The following is a 20,609-nucleotide window of genomic DNA, read 5'->3' on the forward strand; positions in this document are numbered from 1 at the left end:
AATAAGTTGATGAGGGCACATTCTTATTTATAGTAGAATCCCAAGTGATAAATGCAGAAGGAATGATACAATTAGGACATCCCCATTTTGCAACCCTTCATGAAATGATGGAGCTAGGCTGTGATGATCAATTAAACCCATAGATGAAAAGTGATAGGGAACTTTATAATGGTTGTCTCAGTCTGAACCCACTTCTCAGATTTTACACTAGAAAAAGACAAGCAGGCATTAAATCCCTCCTGCTGTGATAGAATAAGAAGTACAAGCCACCACCCATAAGGTATTCTTACCAGAAAATTAAATGCGATACTGATCTCATAGCCAGTTTACAGGAAACACAAGGCACAGAGGAACATGTAAAATAAATGGCCTGATGTTCTTCAACAGATAAATTTCAAGAAAAGAAAACAGGAGGAAGGAGGGAGGAGAAGAACCTGATATTAAAAGAGACTTAAGAGACACACTAACCAAGTACAATGTATGGACTTTATTTAGACCTGATTCAAAGAAACTGTAAAGAAAAATAAATGTATGAGTGGGCAATTTGAACTATTTGGTGATGCCTGAGATTTACTTGAAAATAACCTAGTACGGTTGGGAGGGAGAGTATAGAGGAAGCAAGGTTGCCACGTTTGGTAATTGTTGAAGCTGAATGATAGGCTTCAAAAAGGCTCATTATACTATTTTTAAAATTTGTACATATGTTTGAATTTTTCCATGATAAATTTTTTTTTCTAAGTTCTACGACCAGTTCAAATAAACGTTAGGACACGCGGGTTCCCCCTAAGAATGAGTGGATACATACACCAAGTCAGCAGCAGTACCTCCTGCGACCACAGGCTGGCTCCAAAACGCAATGTTTTTGAGATTTCTTTAGGTCAAGCATCTGTGAACCAAGGTCATGGAAAATGACAGGACATAGCTAAATATCCGTCTGCTCACTATTTATTAATCCACAATGTGAAATATGACTATTCAGTTCTTTCTAGCTAGTCAGTCCCCCAGTCAGGAAGCCTATGATAAGCAGAATGCCCCAAACTTCCAGCTGTTGGAGCCCCAAATCTATCATCCTTGACCCCTCCCTTTTTCTTACCCACCCACAGCCCCATGTTCAGACCTTCTTATCTTTTAACGGAACTCTTGATTCCTTCCACTTTACCTCCTTGACTCCACCCTGCTCCAATCTCGTCTTGTGCTTCCTAAATAACTGTGCTTTCTTCACTAGCCTTCTGCTTAAAATCTTCTTAAAATTCATTTTCCATGTTGCAACCAAAGTCACCTTCTAGAATACAAATCTGTGTCCCTTCCCATGGCTGCAAGGCCCGACATGATTTGACCCTTGTCTACGCCCTGATCCTGTCTCTCACCCTGATCTTTTTTTCCCCTTCCATTGCTAGGCTTCAGACGCACTAGCTTCCGTTCTGTTCAACAAACACATTGGGTTTGTTCCCAACTAAAGACTTTGGCACGTGATGTTACTCCAGCTAGAGTGCTCTTTCCCCAGATTTTAACACAGCTGACTCCTCTTTATTCTCTTTGTTCCAGGGACCTCACTTTGCAAAAGCAGGTCCCAGTCTTTCCTCACTTTCAGGCTATGACAGTGTTTCCTTCATGTGTGAACAGTCAGACTTGATCAACTGTCACTGGAGGAATTTGGCTCTGAAGGCCTGGGCTTTCCATTCCCAGGAGAAAAGGCATGTAAGTTATAGGCAGAGGGAAGAAAAGCATGAGAAGGCCTTTAGTCCCTGCATCTTGTCTATTTGATAAGAATGTTTCCATGCTTGCTACTCTATACCTTCTATGTTGGAGAATACAGGAATCCTACCTCTTATTGTACTTTAGGTGTCATCAATGTTACTCATTTTGAGGGTCTCATAGTGATGAGGGTTACCTCAAGGGAGAGAAACAGTTGGGTCTACTGTACTTGATGAATTTGCCTGTCTGACCTGAAATGAGGGACGTTTGGAAATATTTTCAGAACTTTGAAATGACTCAACAGTTAAAATAAACGCCCCCTGTACACCTGAAAGCTGAGAAACCAGTGTGGGTAAATATTTGATTATCATCCAATATTTTTTTTAGTAGAAAATAGACTTTGCTGAACCTCAATCTTTATAAAAATAATTCCTCTGAAAAGTCTAACTGGTTGCAATTTTTGTTTTATGAATTTTGGAGATCAGTTGTCTCCATTATGAGGAAAAGGTTGTGCTGTCCTCAAAGGAAGTGGTATTATATGAAAATGCCATTATATGGTTTCAATATATAGTAGTCCAACATTTAGGGACCTTCAATCCTAGAAATCATTCCTTCATTTTATAATGCAACTTAATGTCTCATTGATAATATTGTATAAGACCTGGAAGAAAAACTTTAAAAGGGCTTATCATGTAAAACTTTTTATTTTAAAATAATTTTATTTACAGAAAAGTTACAAAAATAATACAAAGAATTCCCATGTACCTTCATTGAGATCACATTTGCTTAATCATTGTCTCTTTCTATCTCTACAGACACATATATTTTTTTCTAAACTATATAATAGTAAATTGCATACATAATCCCACTTTCTCCCTAAACACTTCAGTGTGTATCTTTTAACAAGGACATCTTCTTCCATAAAGGCAGTAGAATGATTTTTAAAAATCAGGAAATTAACACTGATACAATACTATTATCTAAGCTAGAGGCCTTATTCAAATTTTGCCAATTGTTCCACTAATTCCTTTCTAATAAATAAAGTTGTTTGGGTTTTTTTTCTGGTCCAGGATCTATTAGGATAACACATTAAATCTGCCATGTTAAATTTGTCAGGTCTCTTTAGTCTCCCTTAATCTGGAAGTATTACTGTCTTTGTCTTTCATGACCTGAGGCAGCATCTTTTGACTATCTCTTTGAGTTCTGAATCTTTCATCCACTGGTTTAGAAAAAGGAAGTCAATTTATTACACTGGGGTCCTGGATAAGAGAAAGGTGTTTCTTCTTAATTTTGACCACATTTCCTAAAACAAAGATTAAGAATATATGACCCATTTTCAAAGAGCCTTTCCTTGATCAATATTATTCTAGTGTTTCCCTTTAAAATTTTTATTTATAGCACATATTACCATGCAGATTTATTATTTATTTGCATGTTTGTTGTCTATCTCCCTGACAAGAATATAAACTCCACGAAGGTAGAAACTTCTGTCTTGTTTGTCAAGAACAAGAGCCCAGCACAGCACCTGGCACTTACTAGCTGGTCAATGAATAACTGTTGGTTGAATGAATGAATGAATGAATGAATAAATCAGAAATGCCTCTTGGACTTGTAATTTAGACCGGTTTAAAAGAACTGAAAGAGGGAGTGGGGAGAGAGCTGGCTCTTCTGGGAAGTGGGCAGGGAGGTCCCTACAAGAATGTTATTGGACTCTGAGCAATAATCACAGGTGAGAACTTTCTGTTCTTTAGGGATCCCCGTTGAGACACAAAGGTCAGTGAGGTCGCCGACAGTGAGAAGTTCTTGCACTGTAGCTGGGCAAAGTCGGGTGTCCACACCTGAAAGAGATAAAATCGGAGCAGAGTCTGCGTCGCCGCCCGCTCCTTGCCTCCCAGGGACTCGGGGGTACCATTCCTTTCTTCCACTCCCTCATTGTCGGCCCCGTAGTCCACTCCCTTCCCAAAAGTCGCCTCTCATCCACATTCTAGTTCAAGAGAGCTGGCCATTTTCTGCTCTCTGCAAATCCCTCATCCAACTAAGCAAAGTTGTCTGAGAGGAATCAGGATAAAGGAAGGTTCAGGTCTAGGGTCCTCGGACAACCAGGGGCTCCGTGACAATAAGTGACAGCTGGACAATCTAGGGATATCCACCTCTCCACGTTCGGTTTCCTTCGTCTCCTCTGACCCAGGGTAATGGGAAGCTAGAGGGACGCGGAGGAGGAAAGGGGAGAGTGTCCATGCCTAGGGCGTGGGGGTGCCCTAAGTCCGAAGCGGCGGTGACAGCAGTCAGCAGCGAGCCACTCTTACATGGAAGGTCATCCTGGGCTACGCAATGGGGTGCGGCCCCGGGCCGCTCCCGGCGTAGGGCATTGCGGAGGAAGGGGTGTCCCCAGGCTAGGACAGGGCGGGTTTCCGTCCGCTGGACCCGCGTAGGAAGATTCGGCGGTGCGGGGCCCAGTCACAGCACTCAGTCTCAGGTGCAAACAGATGGTTCGGCTGCGCGCGACGAACTGGCGGGGGGTGGGCACCCTGCTGGGACCACCCCTGCGGACCCCGGACCTAAGCACTCCAAGAGGCCCGCAGCGGCTGGAGAATTTACTGCTCTCGCGAGGTTTACAGAGATCCGGTCCCAGCGCCTGCATATGTGGTTGCTAAGGTAACTGGGCGGCGCCAGTGAGAGCGGGAAGGGGGTGTATGTTGAATTTTTGCCTGCTAACCTGGTGGACTTCAGGAGTGGCCATCCCTGAGCTTCCAGCCCTAGAGACCAAGGCCTCTGCTCCAGGAGGTGCCCTTACCTCTGGGAGCCATGGGCCGGATCTCGGGGCTTGTGCCCTCTCGCTTCCTGACGCTCCTGGCGCATCTGGTGGTCGTCATCACCTTATTCTGGTCCCGGGTAAGACCCACAGCCACCCTCTTCCCACCCCCATTCCCACCTCGGGGTGGTCCCCGCCCAATCCCGCTGCTTTCCCAGTACCTGACCCGGTTGGGTCCTCCCATCCCCCGCCGTCCACCCCTCTTTCACTTCTCTTTCTTTGTGACCTGCTCAACAGGACAGCAACATCCAGGCCTGCCTGCCTCTCACTTTTACTCCTGAGGAGTATGAGAAGCAAGACATTCAGTGAGCACTTGGGGCGGGGTGGTCAGAATTAAATATTGTAGTAGTGGGAGTGGAGGGGTCTTAGAAGAAGTCCAGAAGGCCTGAGCCAACCCCCTTCCTCTCTGCAGGCTGGTGGCAGTGCTCTCTGTCACCCTGGGCCTCTTTGCAGTGGAGCTGGCTGGTTTCTTCTCAGGAGTTTCCATGTTCAACAGTACCCAGAGCCTCATCTGTATCCTTTCAGCCTGCGTACCTTTCCCACAGGGCCCATTTCCATCACTACTCCTTTCAGCCACCTAACTAGCCCTTTTGGGCACAATAGAGTCAGCCCTAGCAGGCAGACAGAATCTCTCCAGTTGAGAGGTCTTCTTAGATAATGCAGAAGATTTAATACAATCTCCCGTGTGGCCTGAGGTAAATGAGGAACCTACTTCTACCTCATATGAAGGGTCCAGGCTGGCCCCTAGATCTGGGATGGTGGTAGCCTGGGGTCCCAGTGCAGGCTCAGCTCTGGCCTCTCTACTCACATGGCTGTCCTAAAACTCAGAAGGCAGTGTTGCTGGCTCTGTGCCTTTGCAATTGGCAAGGGAGCAAGAACTGAACATGTTGCAGATGCCAGCGCCACCACTGGCCTTTTCTGGCCTATCACTGCCTATGGATCCAAAGACTTTCCTTGACTCAGGTGTGTTCCCCAGCCATAGGGGCTCACTGTAGTGCATCTGTGGCACTATCCTTTTTCATATTTGAGCGTTGGGAATGCACCACGTACTGGTACATTTTTGTCTTCTGCAGGTACAGTAACATCCGATGTTTGGGGATGAGGTAGGAAGGTTTACTCTAAATCTGAAGGTTTCCCCCACCCAACCCTTTACTCCATGTGTGAGATACCAGATCCACTCAATGTCCTGTAATTAGTCTTTTGAAGTCCCACTCCACCTACACTTTGAGGGTGGGGTCTCTGGTTTGGGGATTTTTATTGGAAGGGTCCCTGAACCCACCACCTTACCTTCCACAGTGCCCTCCCAGCTGTCACTGAAATGGCATTATTCATCAGCGTCTTTGGATTGAAAAAGAAACCTTTCTGATAACCTTCATGGGAGCGTAGAGAAGAAGGCTGGAGGGAGCAAGGGACCATTCACCGTTCCTGGAAGGAGGAAAGCAAAGTCGTCAGCCTTCCCTAAAACTGCATTTGGTGAAAGATTTTAGTGTTAGAGTAATTATCTGTCGAGTCTGGGATTATAAGCATTTATTTAGTGCTTTGTAATAAAACCTATTTTAGAGTAGGATCAATGCTTACAAAAATTTCAGAGAATTGGGGTAGCCAGACTGCTAGAGAAACGGAAGGCTGTTTTCCTTGCAGACTGGATCGCTTTTTTGGTTATTACGGTAGACGTCTGGCGGAAGGGAGTGGGCGGAGATATGTAAATAATGCCAACGGTTACTACAGCAAGCTCGTGGAGTGGGGCATTCTGGGAGGTTAGTTTATCCCTTTTGGCAGTCAAATGGAAAAAAATGTGTATTTTAAAAAGATCTGCAAATAAATGTAGCAATAGAAATGGAAGAATCTGAATATTTTAGGTAGCTCTGGCTAACGCGTTATGTACTCACCCTAGATTATAGCGGGATCTTTTTCACTGAATATGGTCAATGCCGTTGGTTAACGGTTATCGTCAGGTAGGATAATCCTTACCTGTTCCTCCTCTTTGGAGGGCAGATTAGAACATGATGATTGGAGTTCGCATGACTCGTGATTAACGGCTCAGCGTAATCAGGACTTGCAACACCCTGATTGCTCCTTTCTGATTCTTCCTGACGATCTTTTCTTTCATAATTGGTATTTAGAGGTCTTGAACTTAAGTATTTATTTGTTTGGTAATTTTTTTCTTTATAGCATTTCGTTTGTTGGTACTTTACTTCTCGTTGTTTTTTCTTATTCTTGAAAGCAGCCTGTTCTAGTTACTGCAACCGGGTTTTTCTGATTTAGGGGTATTGTATTAATGTAGGCGACTTTGTTTAACTTGTGGAAATTACTTCCAGCCTTTTTACGGAGAACTTTATCACCAGTAAGTGTTTTTGTTATCTCGGGCTTCTCTTTAAAACGTTTATTAATGTTGATCATACTTGGTGTCATAAACGATCTTTTGTGAAAACTTCCACCTCACCATGGTAAGAAGGGCACGTGCTCAGGGAGAACTTCCCTGGTGATTGGAGTTCCTACCCAAAAACCTGGCAGACCTGTTGTTAGAAGAGAAACAACACCCACCTCTGTCTGCTAGCACATGAAAAGAACATGTTTTTAAAAAATTGTTAAAACATACGCTATTGGCCATCATACACACAAACTATAAGTCTCAAGTCCTAACATTACAGGATGAATGTTCTCAGGGTCATGTTTTCTGGTTAAGTGTATGTATGTTGGGAAAGTTCTCTGTATACTTTTTAGTCCTAACTGGTAGAACCCAGGCCGTTTTAAATAAGCTAAAGGCATCCAAGGAGATGCTTCCTGGTGATGCCTCACATATAACCTTTCCCTGACCATGTTTCTTTTCCTGGCAGCCCTTCATCCTGAGCTTTCATTCAATACTTATTGAGCATTTACTATATGTAAAGCACTGTAGTAGGTACTGAGGGAAGATGTGAATATGACCGGTACTCAACCTCAGCCATCACAGATACTATGGCTCATAGAGACAGACAAAAAACAATATCCAGTACTCCCAGAGTAATTTAATAGCAACTTGTGGTAAGTGCTAGACTTACAGATACTATGGAGTAGGGATTAACCCTAACACTCCCCCCCCCCCCCGCCCCCCCCCCCCACACACAACTAGATTGAAACAACTACTTGACTTGGAGCTGATGGGTCCTGGAAAAACACACTGTTTCCCAATAAAGTTTAAAAGAAAATGGTGGAGAAAATGTTAATGCAGATTTAACTTAGAAGTGTCGTGTCTGTAACTGTTGCATTGTGAATAGCACAAAAAAATGAGGAAATATTCTCCCAGGATTTGCCAGGGTTTGTAAACTATTACCAGATTTGTCCAGTGTTTTCTCATGATTAGATTGAGATTATGCATTTCGGGCAAGAATACCAAAGTCACTCAAGTCACTGAGGAGATGGAAGTTTCATCATATCTTCATTGTTTCATTTTTTGTCTTACTTGAAAATGTAAATAAAAATATCAACCAACATTATGTTGGAACTACTCATATACCTGTAGTTAGGATACAACTCCATTTATGAAATGGATACAAAAGTGGAATTTACAATAAAGAATATTGTATATTTTATTATTTGTACATTGTGTTACATATCCTTTATATCAGTAAAATTTGTAATAAACTTATGTACATACATAAATGGATACGTTTTTTTAGAAAATTGGTTGTTAAACATTTGCCAGCACTCTCCTGCCCCTATCATCCCAGGAAACTGCTCATTATCAATGACTCCCTTGTTCCTAAATCCAGGGGTCACTTCTCAGACTTTAGCTTGACCTCTTTTCAGCATATATGTTGACTACTTCCCTCGTTTTAAATTTTTTCTCGCTTGGCTTCTGAAAAATGGTTCCCCTAGTTTGCCTCCCACTGTCCTGGCTGCTCCTTCTCAGACTCACCCAATAAATACACACAGTGCGTCAGTCACTGAGGACATACTACGGGGTTGTCTCCTCCACTTGCCCCTTAAATGTTGGTGGTCACTACTCCTTGGGTGACTTCATCTACCTCTTGTAGATGAACCAGATGCTTCTGGTTTCCAAGTCTTGGCTCTCTTTCTTATGCGAGCCTTGGCTCAGGGCAAAGGCTTTGGGAGCAAGCTGTGGAGCCCATCCTGGGTTCACAGTGCACCTTCTACTCTTCTTGGCTGTGTGACCTGCAACAGGTAGGTCACTTAACCTCTCAGCCTGAATTCCCTCATCCACACTCCAGAAGTAGCTACTACAAATACTTCAACTACTTGTTTCTTGGTCAACACCAGAAGCTTTGCCAATTAGCATCAGAAATAGGTTTTCATTTTATTGTGAAATTATTGGCTTCTTAATCAGCATAAGCCAGTCACAAAAAGAAATACTGCTTGGTTGCACTTATATGCGGTACCACAAGTAGTCAAATTCATAGAGACAGAAAGTAGAATGGTTTCCAGGGGCTCTGGAGATGGGGTGGGGAATTTTTAAGGAGTATAGAGTTTCAGTTTTGCAAAATGAAAAGAGTTCTGGTGATTGCTTGCACAACAAAATGAATCTACTTAACACTACTAAACATACAATTTAAAAAAGCTTAAGATGGTAAATTTTGTTATGTATTTTTTACCTCAATTAAAAAAATAAATAGATAATTAAAAAATAAAAATATCAGTGGGAAAAAGAGGGATTAGTCAATAAAAGAACAACTGAGTAGCCATCTGGGGGAAAATATGGGTCAATACCTTATATTACAGGTACAGTATAAAAAGATTACAGTGTAAAAAATAAAACCATGAAAGTACTCAGAGAAACTTTGACATTTTTAACTTTTATTTTGAATAATTTTAGACCTACAGAAAAACTGCAAAAATGGTACAAATTTCCTCTATACCCTTCACCCATCTTCTCCAAATGTTAACATCTTGCATAGCCTTGGTATAATTATTGAAACCAGGAAATTAGCATCAATACAATACTATTAGCTAATCTACATATCTTATTTGAATTTTGCCAGTTTTCTAATGCCCTTTTTCTGGTGCATGATCTAATCCAAGGTTTCACTTTGCATTATAATGTCTTCTTAGGCTTTTCCAATCTGAGACAGTTTCTCAGTCTTTTTTTTTTTCCTTGACATACTTGAAGAGTACCGGTACTGGTGAGTTATTTTGCAGAATGTCCCTCAGTTTTGATTTGTTAAGTGTTTTCTCATGATTAGATTGAGGTTATGCATTTTGGGCAAGAATACCACAGAAGTAAATAGTTTGGAATGGGGAAGACATTTCTAAGTATGATAACAAGACACAGAAGTCATAAAAGACTGATACATTTAAATATTAAATATATATTACAAATGTTAAAAGTACACAGGGTAAAAAAAATCAGCAAAAGTTACAAGATGACAATTTAGGGGAAATATAATTCATATTGCAGGGAAAGGGCTAATTTTGATACATAATAACCTTCATATCTGTAAGAAAAATACCAATAACCCAATAAAAAATATACAAAAAAAATGTGTGTGGACATTTTACAGAAAAGAAAACATAAAGAACTCTCAAATATATGAAAAGATGGCTAATCTCATTCACTGTAAGAAAAATGCAAACCATGTTTACTTGTAACTTATAGTTGTAATGACCAAAAAGTTTCATATAGTTGGAGAGGGTATGGGTTTAAGTAAACAAGCCTCACCTGTTTGCTAGTGGGAGTAAAGGTTGGTAACACATCCACAGAGAGCAATTTGGCAATATTCGTCAAAATCAAAATCAATGCAAATCACAAATACTCATACCCTTTGACCTAGAATTTTCATTTCTAGGAATAAGCCCTACACATTTGCACATAGTCGTAGGTGAAATGGAAATGTGTAGATTCTTTGCAGCTTTGCTTGTATTGGCAAAAGATTGGAACCAATTTAAATGTCAACAGGGAATTGGTTAAATTATATCACAGTGATACTATGGAGCCAGGAAAAAAGCAAACTTTATACACTGTTATGGAATGATCTCCGTTACATGACAAAAATAAGGCACAGAACAGTTTGTATAGTTTGCTTCCATTTGTGTAAAGAAGTGGAAAGCTGTGTGCACAGAACATGTCTGGAAGGAGGCATAGGGAACTGGGAGGACTTGTGCTGGGTGGCTGGGAGATAGGGTGGGAGAGTAACTCTCTCCATATGCTCGTCTAAACTTTTGGAATTTGAACCACATAACATTTAAAAAGAAAAACATACAAACTACAACATTTTAAAAGAATAGGAGCCTGCAGCTGCTTGTGTTCCCTGTCTGGAAATGAGGCTAAATCAGAGTCCAGCAGAGCTAGAAAAGGAGAAATAGATCTCTGCTGACATCATGTGAGCACCTGGATCCTGCTGTTCCATTTATGTTCCAGTTATGTGAGCCATCAGATTCTCCTTTTTGGTTTAAATCTGTTTGAGCTGTGCTGTCAAGTGTCTTGATTATTATGTCCATCAAAGATCTCATTAAGTGGTTTTTTTTTTACCTTTATTGAGGTATCATTGACAAACATACTATATTTTATTTTAAAAAAAATTTTCAGCTGAGCCATCCTGCCACCTGGTGGCAGCTCAGCAGCAGCTCAGCTTGAGCCAGGACTCAAACCACTGTTGCTCAGAGCAAGCTCTTAACCAACTGAGCCACTCCACCAGCCCCTAGACATATTATGTTTTAATGATCTCTTTTCTTGTGTGTTATTGCAGCTCCTGATGCCAGCAGAATGCCTAGCATTGTACTATGAAAGAGCCCTCATTTCTCTAAATAAGGGAAATAAGTTCCAAGGAGAAAGCTATTTGCTTGCAGATATGGAGACAGAGAGAGCTGTGACTAAAACCCAAGTCTCTTGGCTGTCAGACAAATCAGCTGACTCAATTACAAGACTTTATTGAGCATCCACCACCAGCCAGTCTCTGGGCTTGGCATGCAATATGATGGGAAATAAGGGAGATGTGGCTTCTTGCCAACCACACTACCTGGAGGGGGACATCTTCCCCCCAAATAGAGGAGCTTGTTAACCCCAGTGAATCTCTAATGAGTGAAGGGTTAGAAAGGCTAGTCCCAGAGGACAAGCCTGTGTCTTGTCCTGCTCACACAGGGCTCTGGCATGTCGCTCCCCCACTGCCCATGCCCACACTACCCTGCTTCCCATACTACCTTGAGGGCCGGGCCTACCCTACTGAAATGACAGGAGTTGGCTCCCTGGCCAAACTGATAGCAAGTGATCAGGGCTTCACCAGCCTAATCATGGCTGTCCTCACAGGAACATTGGACACACAGGTCCTGCTCAAACTCATCCTTCCCAAAAGGTGCCTGGGAGTTCACTACTAACACTCCCCAGCTATGCTGGATTCTCTACGAAAACACTCCTCACTAAGACTGTAGTTCACCATCATTCATTCACTATTCATTTGCCTTGTTTCTGGCACTGGTACAGGGAGAACTACACAGATTAGAAAGATACTACTCTATGTATGTATATTATGTTTTATACCCCCCCCCAAATGTAGAGATATTCTATATGTGAAAAAAAGTTGATCAGCCAATTAAAAAATAAAGACCCATCAAGGCATTTCTCTAAGCCTAGATTTCCCCAAATGTAAAATCATGACAATACTTAACTCATAGGATTGAGGGTTGATTGATGATGGCAGGTATTAATATTTACAACAACATTCCTAAGAGCACTGTTGTAATAGCAAAAAACAAACAAACAACAACAACAAAACTGGAAACAGCCTAGTCCTTGAGAGACTAAATAAACTGTGGTAAGACTTCTGTGTAAACATGAAAGATTGGCCATGAGCCTTTGTCTTCTCTTCTTTCCAAAGGTTAACTAAATAACAGGAGAGGAGTCAAAGAAGTGTAAATCTATAATTACTAAGAGACTGCCGGCCAAGTGGCTCAGTTGGTTAAGAGCTCACTCAAGAGTGCGAGCTCTGAGCAACAGTGTCGCCAGTTTGATTCCTGGCCCGGGCTGAGCTGCAGCTGAGCTGCCAACAGGTGGCAGGATGGCTAATAAAATAAAACAAAATATAAATATGAAGAGACTAGGAGAGAAGACAGCCGCAGACAGAAGATTTCAACAAGGCTTTGGAGGCTGGACAGCAGCCAAAGTGTGGTGACAAACCAAGTAAGGCAGAGGGAATCAGGAGGACGTGGTGCCCCAAATCCTGTAGGTCAGACCCTGGGTCCAACCTGGCTGAATGCAGGGGTGGCTGAGAGTCTGTGTTTAGTGTTAAGATCCCTGGGGCTAGCCCCTCACACATACCACCCCGCCCTCCACATGCTCATTTCCAAGGAGGCTTTGAACTTGGGAACACCAGGACCAGCAGAGGCTGAGGATTGAGGCTAGGAATAGAAGCCCCCACCCTGTTTCAGATCCACTCCCCCAGGGGATGGAGAATGGAGGATACTGTTCTCTCAAAAAACTGAATGGCACCAGGGAAATTCTGCTACCTAGCAACACTTGGGAGAGTCCCCCTGAAAAGTCTTCTACTGCTCTACAGCAAGGTTGATATGGTAGCTAATGAATCCTCCTCCTGCCCCCCTCAGCTTCCAATCATTCTCTTGGTGGCTCCCTATTAAATATGAACAAAATACCAGCCAACATTTGAGGAAAGTCTCTAAAATGAGAGAGACACTCTCCCATACACAGCATTAAACAAACAAATAAACAAACAATAAAAAACCCTATCATTGGAAAGTAAAAAGAAACAAACAAAAAGAACGGAAGGGGCAACTCAATACATATAGTCTGTTAGCATTTGTATTTTTTAAAAAGAAAAAAGAAGTATCTACAAGTATTTACAAGACTGGAGACCGCAAATGTGTCAGGTGTGGGTCCTGAGCAGCTCAGAACCAGGGCTCATTGTACCTACATTCCTTTGTACCTTTTGAATTTTGATTGTGTTACCTATTACCTAGTTTAAAATTTAATGTTGAATTAAAAAAATATTATTATCCTCAGAGAGACGAGAGAAGATACTGCATTTTGGAAGTGGAAAAAAAAATAAATATAACTAAACTATTTTTCTCCAAAGAGGAGGATATATGAAACCATCTAGAAAGTAAAACAAAAAGATAAATGAGTTGGGGGGGTCACCAAGGGAACCTCAGCTTTATGTGTAATGTTTTAATATTTTGCAAGGAGAATGCAGTCACATTACTTAATTTAAAAACCGAGCACATGTGGCAATCTCTGTGAAGCCTCTTGCACACAGCAGGTCCCTGGGAGTTTCTCTTCCCTCCATGAGCCCAGGGCTTTTTAGGTAGTAGCCCCAGAGCCTTCCTGACTGGAGGGCTCAGCCAGTGGTCACAGGGTTTGAGCTGCTGAGTGTCACAGTAGTAGGGCCAGCTCCTCCATCCCCATTCCAGGCAGTATTCCAGAGGGCATGCTGCTTCTGTTCCTAATTAGAAGGCTTTGATTTACAAGCTGCATTAAGGGACACACAAGGTCTCTGAAATTATAATTACCAGTTTGGTCAGGTTTAACTCATGTGGATGGAGCAAGTTCATGAGTTAGTGTGGAAACGATCTAACCCCCTTCCATCACAACTTTTCAGTCAGTTGTGTTAGAAGAGGGGGGAAAGAAACCCTTTATAAAAGGTTTTCTCTGTGCCAACGACATCAGAATCACCAGAGGTGCTTGTTAGATGTGTACTTGGGCCCTCTCCCACATCCTTTGAATGAGCCTTGGGAGTTGGGGCCAGAGATTCAGCTGCCAACTCCTGAAGCTGGTAAACGTAGAAGCCATATCTAGTTATGCAAATATATTACCTTATTTTTCTTTAGTTCAACTTACCTCTGTTTGGCTCTCCATTCTACCTGTTTGCAGAAAACATTCTCGCATTCAATTCCAAGTGAGCTCAGTCATCCCACCCTTCCCCCTTCTCCTGCCTCCATCATTGATCTATATTTGGGGAGTTCCTTAACACCAAAGCACATGTTTGTGGGGGCCAGGAAGAGCTGCTCAGAGAGAGTCCTCTGTCTGAGATAAATCCTCATGGTCCCTGCCTCCATGGGATCACACTTGCTCTCATTCCTACTCTGCTGCTGCTGCTGCCTCCAGTATTCCGTAGTAGTGATAGCAATATGCCAGCTTTCCAAGCCACACCCCATGGCCTTGGCTACCCAACTTTATTCTGGATTCTGTTCCTTCCATGTCTTCGATTTGGCCATCTGGGGAAATGGGGGTCACTCCTAAACAAGCGTCTAACATCTTGTCTTGTCCTCCTCTAGCTTCTCCACGGCTCGTGCAGGGTCTTTGGTCAGGGTGGGGGGGCTCTGCCTGTTTGTACCTCTGTCCAATCTTCCCTGTCTTAGACACAGATCCTGTGGCTTTTGAACTTAAAAGCTTAGAATTTGGTATTTTTGTTCTCTGGCTAGAGCGTAGAGTAGTCTCAGGACCTAAAAGTCAGAGCTAGCACCCCACAGTATGATCTGAGGCCCTCACGGAAGCCGCTCTATTCTTCCTTTTCACATAGGCTGAGCCATGAGACATTCTGTGTTAGTGCACAAGGACCAGTGAAGTGGCTGCTCCTAAGAGGAGGGAGCTGAGAGCATCTTATCTTAGGTCTGCTGAGTCCCCACACCCAACACACATGATCTCTGCTCACTCACCTCCCCCAGACAGCTGGAAAATGACACCTCTGGTGACACAACCAGTCCCCAGGCTTCTGCTGGGAGAGGGTGAGGTACTGCAAGGTGGGGTTCTCATACCCGGAGCCCCTGGGAAGCTGGCTCCTGTTTGTCTCAGAGGCCAAGAACACCAGCCTTCCTTCCTTCCCTTCCAGGGATACAGTGAGCACCCCCACTAAGGCTCCCCTAAAATGCCTTCTTCTTCATTCTTGAGACTTGCCTCCACCTACCGCACCCATTAGGAAGTTCACCTGGTCCTATCTTCTGACTGCAGTGTCAGGCTCGCTGGGAATGAGCCGGGTGAGCTTGTACAGCTGCTGGGTCTGTTTAGGAGGCCTACAGAGAGATCAGTCAGCTCCCTGCAACTAGATTGAAAGCGGGATTGGACTTAGAGCTGAGCTTGTGCCCTCCACAACTAAGACTGAAGGACAACAACTTGAGTTGGAGCTGATGGGTCCTAGAAAAACACAATGTTCCCCTTCCCCAATTCCCCAACACAGTTCTCTTCCCCAATTCCCCAATAAAATCTTAAAAAAAAAAAAAAGAGAGAGATCAGTCAGGGATAAAAGGGGTGGTGGATAAACTCCTCTACCATGTTCCAGATCAAGCCATATAAGAAATATATATATTTAGAGCCCACACAGCTAATGTATTTTGGGTCCAGAGACAGGACAGAACTGTCCAAGGTCACACCTATGAGGCTAATCAGCATGTAAAGCAGTCCCATATAACCTGAGTACTGCAGGCGACCCCTTTGCCTATTGCTCTCTCCACCTAAAACAAACAAACAAACAAACAAACTGTCCCTTTGGGCCCAGGCCCTGCGCCTGGGAAAAAAGGCTGAGCCCTCCTGCTGAGGCCAGACTAGCTATAGGCCAGAGCTAGGTTTTGGCCACTTTGCAGCCATCACGTGAAGTAGCCCCACAAGGCAGCCTGAGCCCTCATCCCTGGGGTCCTAAACTTGCCCTACCTCAGTCCGGCCTGGCCTGCCAGGTACCCTGGGTCTGAACTCCAATTGTGAGGTGGAGCACCTTTCACACTCGCAGTGACTTGGCTGGGGTGTGGGGGAAGAGTTAGCCTCATTTCCTTTCCTTCATACCCCCCTACTCAGCGGCCAGGGGCCTCAGACCTCCTTCGTAACATCCACCTGCGGGTGACGGATTGGTTCCCAAGTGCCGCCACTCCACTCCACCTCAGCAGCAGGGTCCCAGATATTCGCATTGTCCCGGGATCGACACCTGCCTTTTCTGATTTTCCACCTTCATTCAGCCCATCGCAAGGGCTGAAAGCGGGTTACCAGGCGTTGGGAGCTGGGTGCAGGATGAGACCTTGGGCTGTGCGGAGTGCAGACTGGTTGAGGTTTCTATAAGAGGGAGGACGTGGTTTGGGGTTCAGAGATACCGTAGGGTGCAAGTGGCAGAGGCGGTGGGGCGGCTGTGCGGGCTCTGGTCTGGCAGGGAAGGAGAGCGGCAGGTGTGCGGAAGCCGCAGGAGTCAGACTGCGGAAGGTGCAGAGGCTCAGCAGGCACGCCCAGCGGCCTGCCGCGCCCCGCCCCCGCGGCCCGGCTCGTACCAGTCGCCACTGCGCCCCGCCCCCGCCCGCAGTGCCCGGATGTGGGTGACGTGAAGCCGCCATCTTCCCGTCCCCGGTAGCCAGCGCCAGTCGGAGCCAGCGCGAGCCGCCATTCCTGCAGCTGCCAAGTCCTGCGCCCTCTGTCCCCGCCATGTGAGTCGGTCGCCGTTGCCCGCCTCGGGCTGGCCTGCGCCCGGCTGCCGCGCTGGGGCCGGGACCCGGGGTTCGGCTTCCGTCCCTCGCGCCCCGAGGCCAGGCCAGCGCCCGTGACTGCGCGCGGACAGCGGGAGAGCCCCACCACCCGGGTTGGCCGCGCGGGCGGTGGCCGCGGGAGGAAGTGGACCCGGCGTCCGCCCGCCCCGCCCCTGTCATCGCTGCCGCCGGTCATTTCGGGTCGACCCTGGACCAAGTCTGTGAGGTCGCCCTCATTTGACAGGCGGGGAAACTGAGGCCTGGAGGGGGGGAAGGGGCCCCACTCAAGGTCACGCAGCTCTTCGGCGGCGGGGCCGGACGGAATCTAGGGCTCCCATCGGCTGGCCTCCCTCTGGAAAAGGAGGAATGGGAGGGACGGTTGGATGGACAGGCGGATGGGCGGAGCCCTGGCTGCGGGACCGAAGGCTCCAGGCCCTGGGTCTGAATCCGACCCTCCCCTCAGGTCGGCTACCGCTGCCACCGCCCCCCCTGCCGCCCCGGCTGGGGAGGGAGGCCCTCCTGGGCCCCCTCCAAACCTCACCAGTAATAGAAGACTGCAGCAGACCCAGGCCCAGGTGGATGAGGTGAGTGGGGCGGGGTGGGGGGTACCAAAAGACGGTGGGAAGGACACTGAAGGTTGGCAAACCAGTGTGGGGGTTCATTTTGGGCTGGGGGTGATGGTAGTTCACGTTGATGAGTTTTGGGACAAAGACATACCATGCTCCATCCCTGTAAGCATGCACTTGTAAGGGCCCTGGAGTGTTAGCTTTGCTAGTCCAGGGTGTTTCAGCCTAGGCAGGTGTGCTCTGGTGACGGACAGGCTACTTGAAACTGGATAAATAGAGGGTGCTGCTATGACATCTGAGATGTCTGGCTATCAGCATGCCCCTGATGTGTACTTCTTGCATGTCCCCAGGTGTGCTAGGCGTGTTCTGTGTGTGTCCTTGGCATATTAGCCTGGCAACATCAGGGTGCTTGTTCAGTATGTGGGCATGGTGGCCGATGAGTGCCCTCATTGAGGCGGACCTTGGCACACCCCCTGCCTCGTGGGCCCCTCCTCCAGGTGGTGGACATCATGAGGGTGAACGTGGACAAGGTCCTGGAGCGGGACCAGAAGCTGTCGGAGCTGGACGACCGTGCAGATGCACTCCAGGCGGGGGCCTCCCAGTTTGAAACAAGTGCAGCCAAGCTCAAGCGCAAATACTGGTGGAAAAACCTCAAGGTAATGGTGGAGGCAGGTGGGAGGGCAGGCAGGAAGACTGGTGGGTGGATGGGGAGTTTGTGGTCTGTCCACTGACCCTCCCCTCTTACCTGCAGATGATGATCATCTTGGGAGTGATTTGCGCCATCATCCTCATCATCATCATCGGTGAGTAGGGCAGGAGTGGCTAGGGCCCTTTCTTTGGAGAGGTTTCCCTATGAGTTCTGGGTTTTGAAGGTCATTAACCTAGTTTTTACTATTCATCAAAAAGCATATATAGCTGCTAATGGCAGTTCTGATTCATCTAGAGCTCTAAACCTTGATGTTTAGCCTGCGTTTTGCCTGGTTCTGGGCAATTCTGTTAAGATTTTTTGGAAGCAAGGAAGCTGGTGGATCCTCACTGCTCCCTTGAGGACTCTTTGGGCCTAAGAGCCCAGTCTGGGAACCCTGAAATTGGGGAGTGGGAGAGCAGGAAAGGCCCAGGGGTTTATATATGGCTAGGAAGCCAACCACCAAATTATTTAAGAGCTGTGGTCTCAGAGGCCCAGAGGATTAGGGGTGTGTGGCCCTAGGGCCATACCATGGGGTTGAAGAGACCCCCTGTCCAACTCCCTTGCTTTACAAGGGGAGAACCTGAGACCCAGAGGGGAAGGGATGTCAGCCAGCTGGGGAGTGGGGAGGATGGGAGCAGGGCCAGGCCTGACACCCTGCTTTCTCTCTCTTTCTCCCCTCTCCCCCTTCATCCTTCTTTCCCTCTCTACAGTTTACTTCAGCTCTTAAACCCCTGAGGAGCCTGCCCTGCCCAGAGAAGGGCCTCTCCCCCCCATTCCCAGCTGCTCCTCCACCTCTCAGCCATATCTTCCAGCCCCCCATCCGTGTGTGTCTGTGTGTGTGCCCCCCTGTAAATAGCCAGCTGTTATTTATACATATATAATATTATATATATTTGGTCTGTTTGTAGTTTTATTACTAGAAGATTTTTCCGGTTGTCCTTAACACCCCTTCCTGAGGTTCCCTTCCTTCCTCTTTCCATCCTTCCCTTTCCCTCTTTTCCTGACTAGCCCCAAGTCCCTTCATTTGCATCTGCTATGCAATAGTCCCTCTTCCTCCCTTTTTTTCCTTGGACTTAGCTGATCCTTCCTCCCACCCTGGCCTTCCCCATACCCACACCCCCCTACAAAAAAAAAAAACAAAAGCAATTGTCCAGGCATCCCTAGGTGCATCTTCTATGCATCCTTTGGGAGGCCCTGAGACTGGCCCCACTTGGTCCTAAGAATCCCAAGGTCTGGGAGTTTTCAGCATGTTAATTAGCATTCATTTGCACACTGACATCCCTTTTGGTTTTCTTTTTTGTTCCATCACTCTTCGTTTTTTTCAACCCGTCTGGTTTTTTTGTTTGTTTGTTTTTTACTGAGGAGTTAGTCCCCATTGGTCACACTTTCATTTGCATGACATTACTTGTAGGTGGTGGGGAGCCTGGGCTTTTGGGGAACCAGGCTGCTCTGGCCCCCAGAATCATTCCCTCCTAACCCCGCTAGTCTAGTTTGCCTCCCCTACCCCCATTTTCCAAACCTCTTGTCCCCTCCTCTCCCTCCCTCCAGCTGGTGTGTAAGTGTCTTGGAGTTCAGTGTGTTATGATGGACCAATAATTCTGCCACTTAAGAGTTTTTCCCCACATTCCTGATCCCCAGTTTTCATGTGGGGCACTCAACTGACATTCCCATGGGGTCTCCCTCCCATCTGCCTGATCTGCCCCCTCCTCCTCCCACCAGGAGAGTTGGGGGTTGACCACAATCTGATATCTTTTGGGAGGTGGCTGCCAGTGTGTGAGGGGTCATCACTGCCTTGGAGAGGAGTGGAGCAGGGCAGAGAATCTCCCCAATTCCTTCCTGAAGTCTCCTCTGCCCCCACCCCTGCTGGGGGTTGGACTGAAAACCCTCCTCAGTTTGGAAGGTGTTGCCTCCTTCACTGCCCAGCTCCTCTGACTGCCCTCGCTGATTTCAGAGCGTGGGTACTAGTCACTGCCAATGTGTGTACGGGACTTGCTGAAAGATGGGGGTTCTCGCCCCTCTCCAGGGTGGTCGAGCCCAGAGAGAGAACTGTCTCCTCCTTAGGTGAAGTGATAGAGGAAGGGTCTAATGTCTTTTTAAATGGCACAATTTTAGGGGTTTAAGGGTGCAGTCCCTTAAACTATCACTAGAGGGGACCCCCCCCCCAAACTCTTTCCCCCACACTCAAGGTGTCTGTGTGGAGGGAGAGCAGGAGATCTAAGCTGTGGTGTGAAAGGGTAGGGAGAGATGCTGGGGTTGGGGGTGTTGTGCTCTAGACCCCCCCATATTATCCCAGTGTCCCCTGCCCCCCTCCCCTCACCCCATGCCCCCAATTCTGTGGCGCATCCAGATTGTGAAAATGTACAATAAATGTGTAATGAGTAAATGTGTCTGTTCTAAGATCTTTTCTTAACCAGTGGGAAGGGTGTTGGGTCTGCAGGTTTAACAGGAAGGTTGAAAAGATACATTG

At 46.1% G+C, this 20,609-nt stretch overlaps 2 protein-coding genes across 3 annotated transcripts; both read left to right on the plus strand.

Annotated features, from left to right (window-relative positions):
• The first annotated feature begins 3,525 nt into the window (after positions 1–3,525).
• On the plus strand, positions 3,526–6,601 carry TMEM107 (transmembrane protein 107). Of its 2 annotated transcripts, none has more exons than XM_019665885.1 (5): positions 3,526–4,587; positions 4,745–4,812; positions 4,920–5,020; positions 5,484–5,610; positions 5,804–6,601. In XM_019665885.1, the coding sequence occupies exons 1-5, from the start codon at positions 4,501–4,503 to the stop codon at positions 5,871–5,873; spliced, it is 453 nt and encodes a 150-aa protein (XP_019521430.1). In that variant the 5' UTR covers positions 3,526–4,500; the 3' UTR covers positions 5,874–6,601. The 2 variants fall into 2 exon arrangements, with proteins under 2 accessions (XP_019521430.1, XP_019521431.1); XM_019665886.1 differs by having other exon boundaries at positions 5,484–5,580.
• A 10,118-nt stretch (positions 6,602–16,719) lies between these two features.
• VAMP2 (vesicle associated membrane protein 2) lies at positions 16,720–20,525 on the plus strand. The gene is made up of 5 exons (XM_019665888.1): positions 16,720–16,849; positions 17,352–17,472; positions 17,952–18,110; positions 18,206–18,257; positions 18,853–20,525. Coding segments are annotated over exons 1-5 (351 nt in total). The 5' UTR covers positions 16,720–16,847; the 3' UTR covers positions 18,870–20,525.
• The last annotated feature ends 84 nt before the right edge of the window (positions 20,526–20,609 follow it).

The sequence above is a fragment of the Hipposideros armiger genome, unplaced genomic scaffold, assembly GCF_001890085.2.
Source record: "Hipposideros armiger isolate ML-2016 unplaced genomic scaffold, ASM189008v1 scaffold_457, whole genome shotgun sequence".
Classification (NCBI taxonomy): domain Eukaryota; kingdom Metazoa; phylum Chordata; class Mammalia; order Chiroptera; family Hipposideridae; genus Hipposideros; species Hipposideros armiger.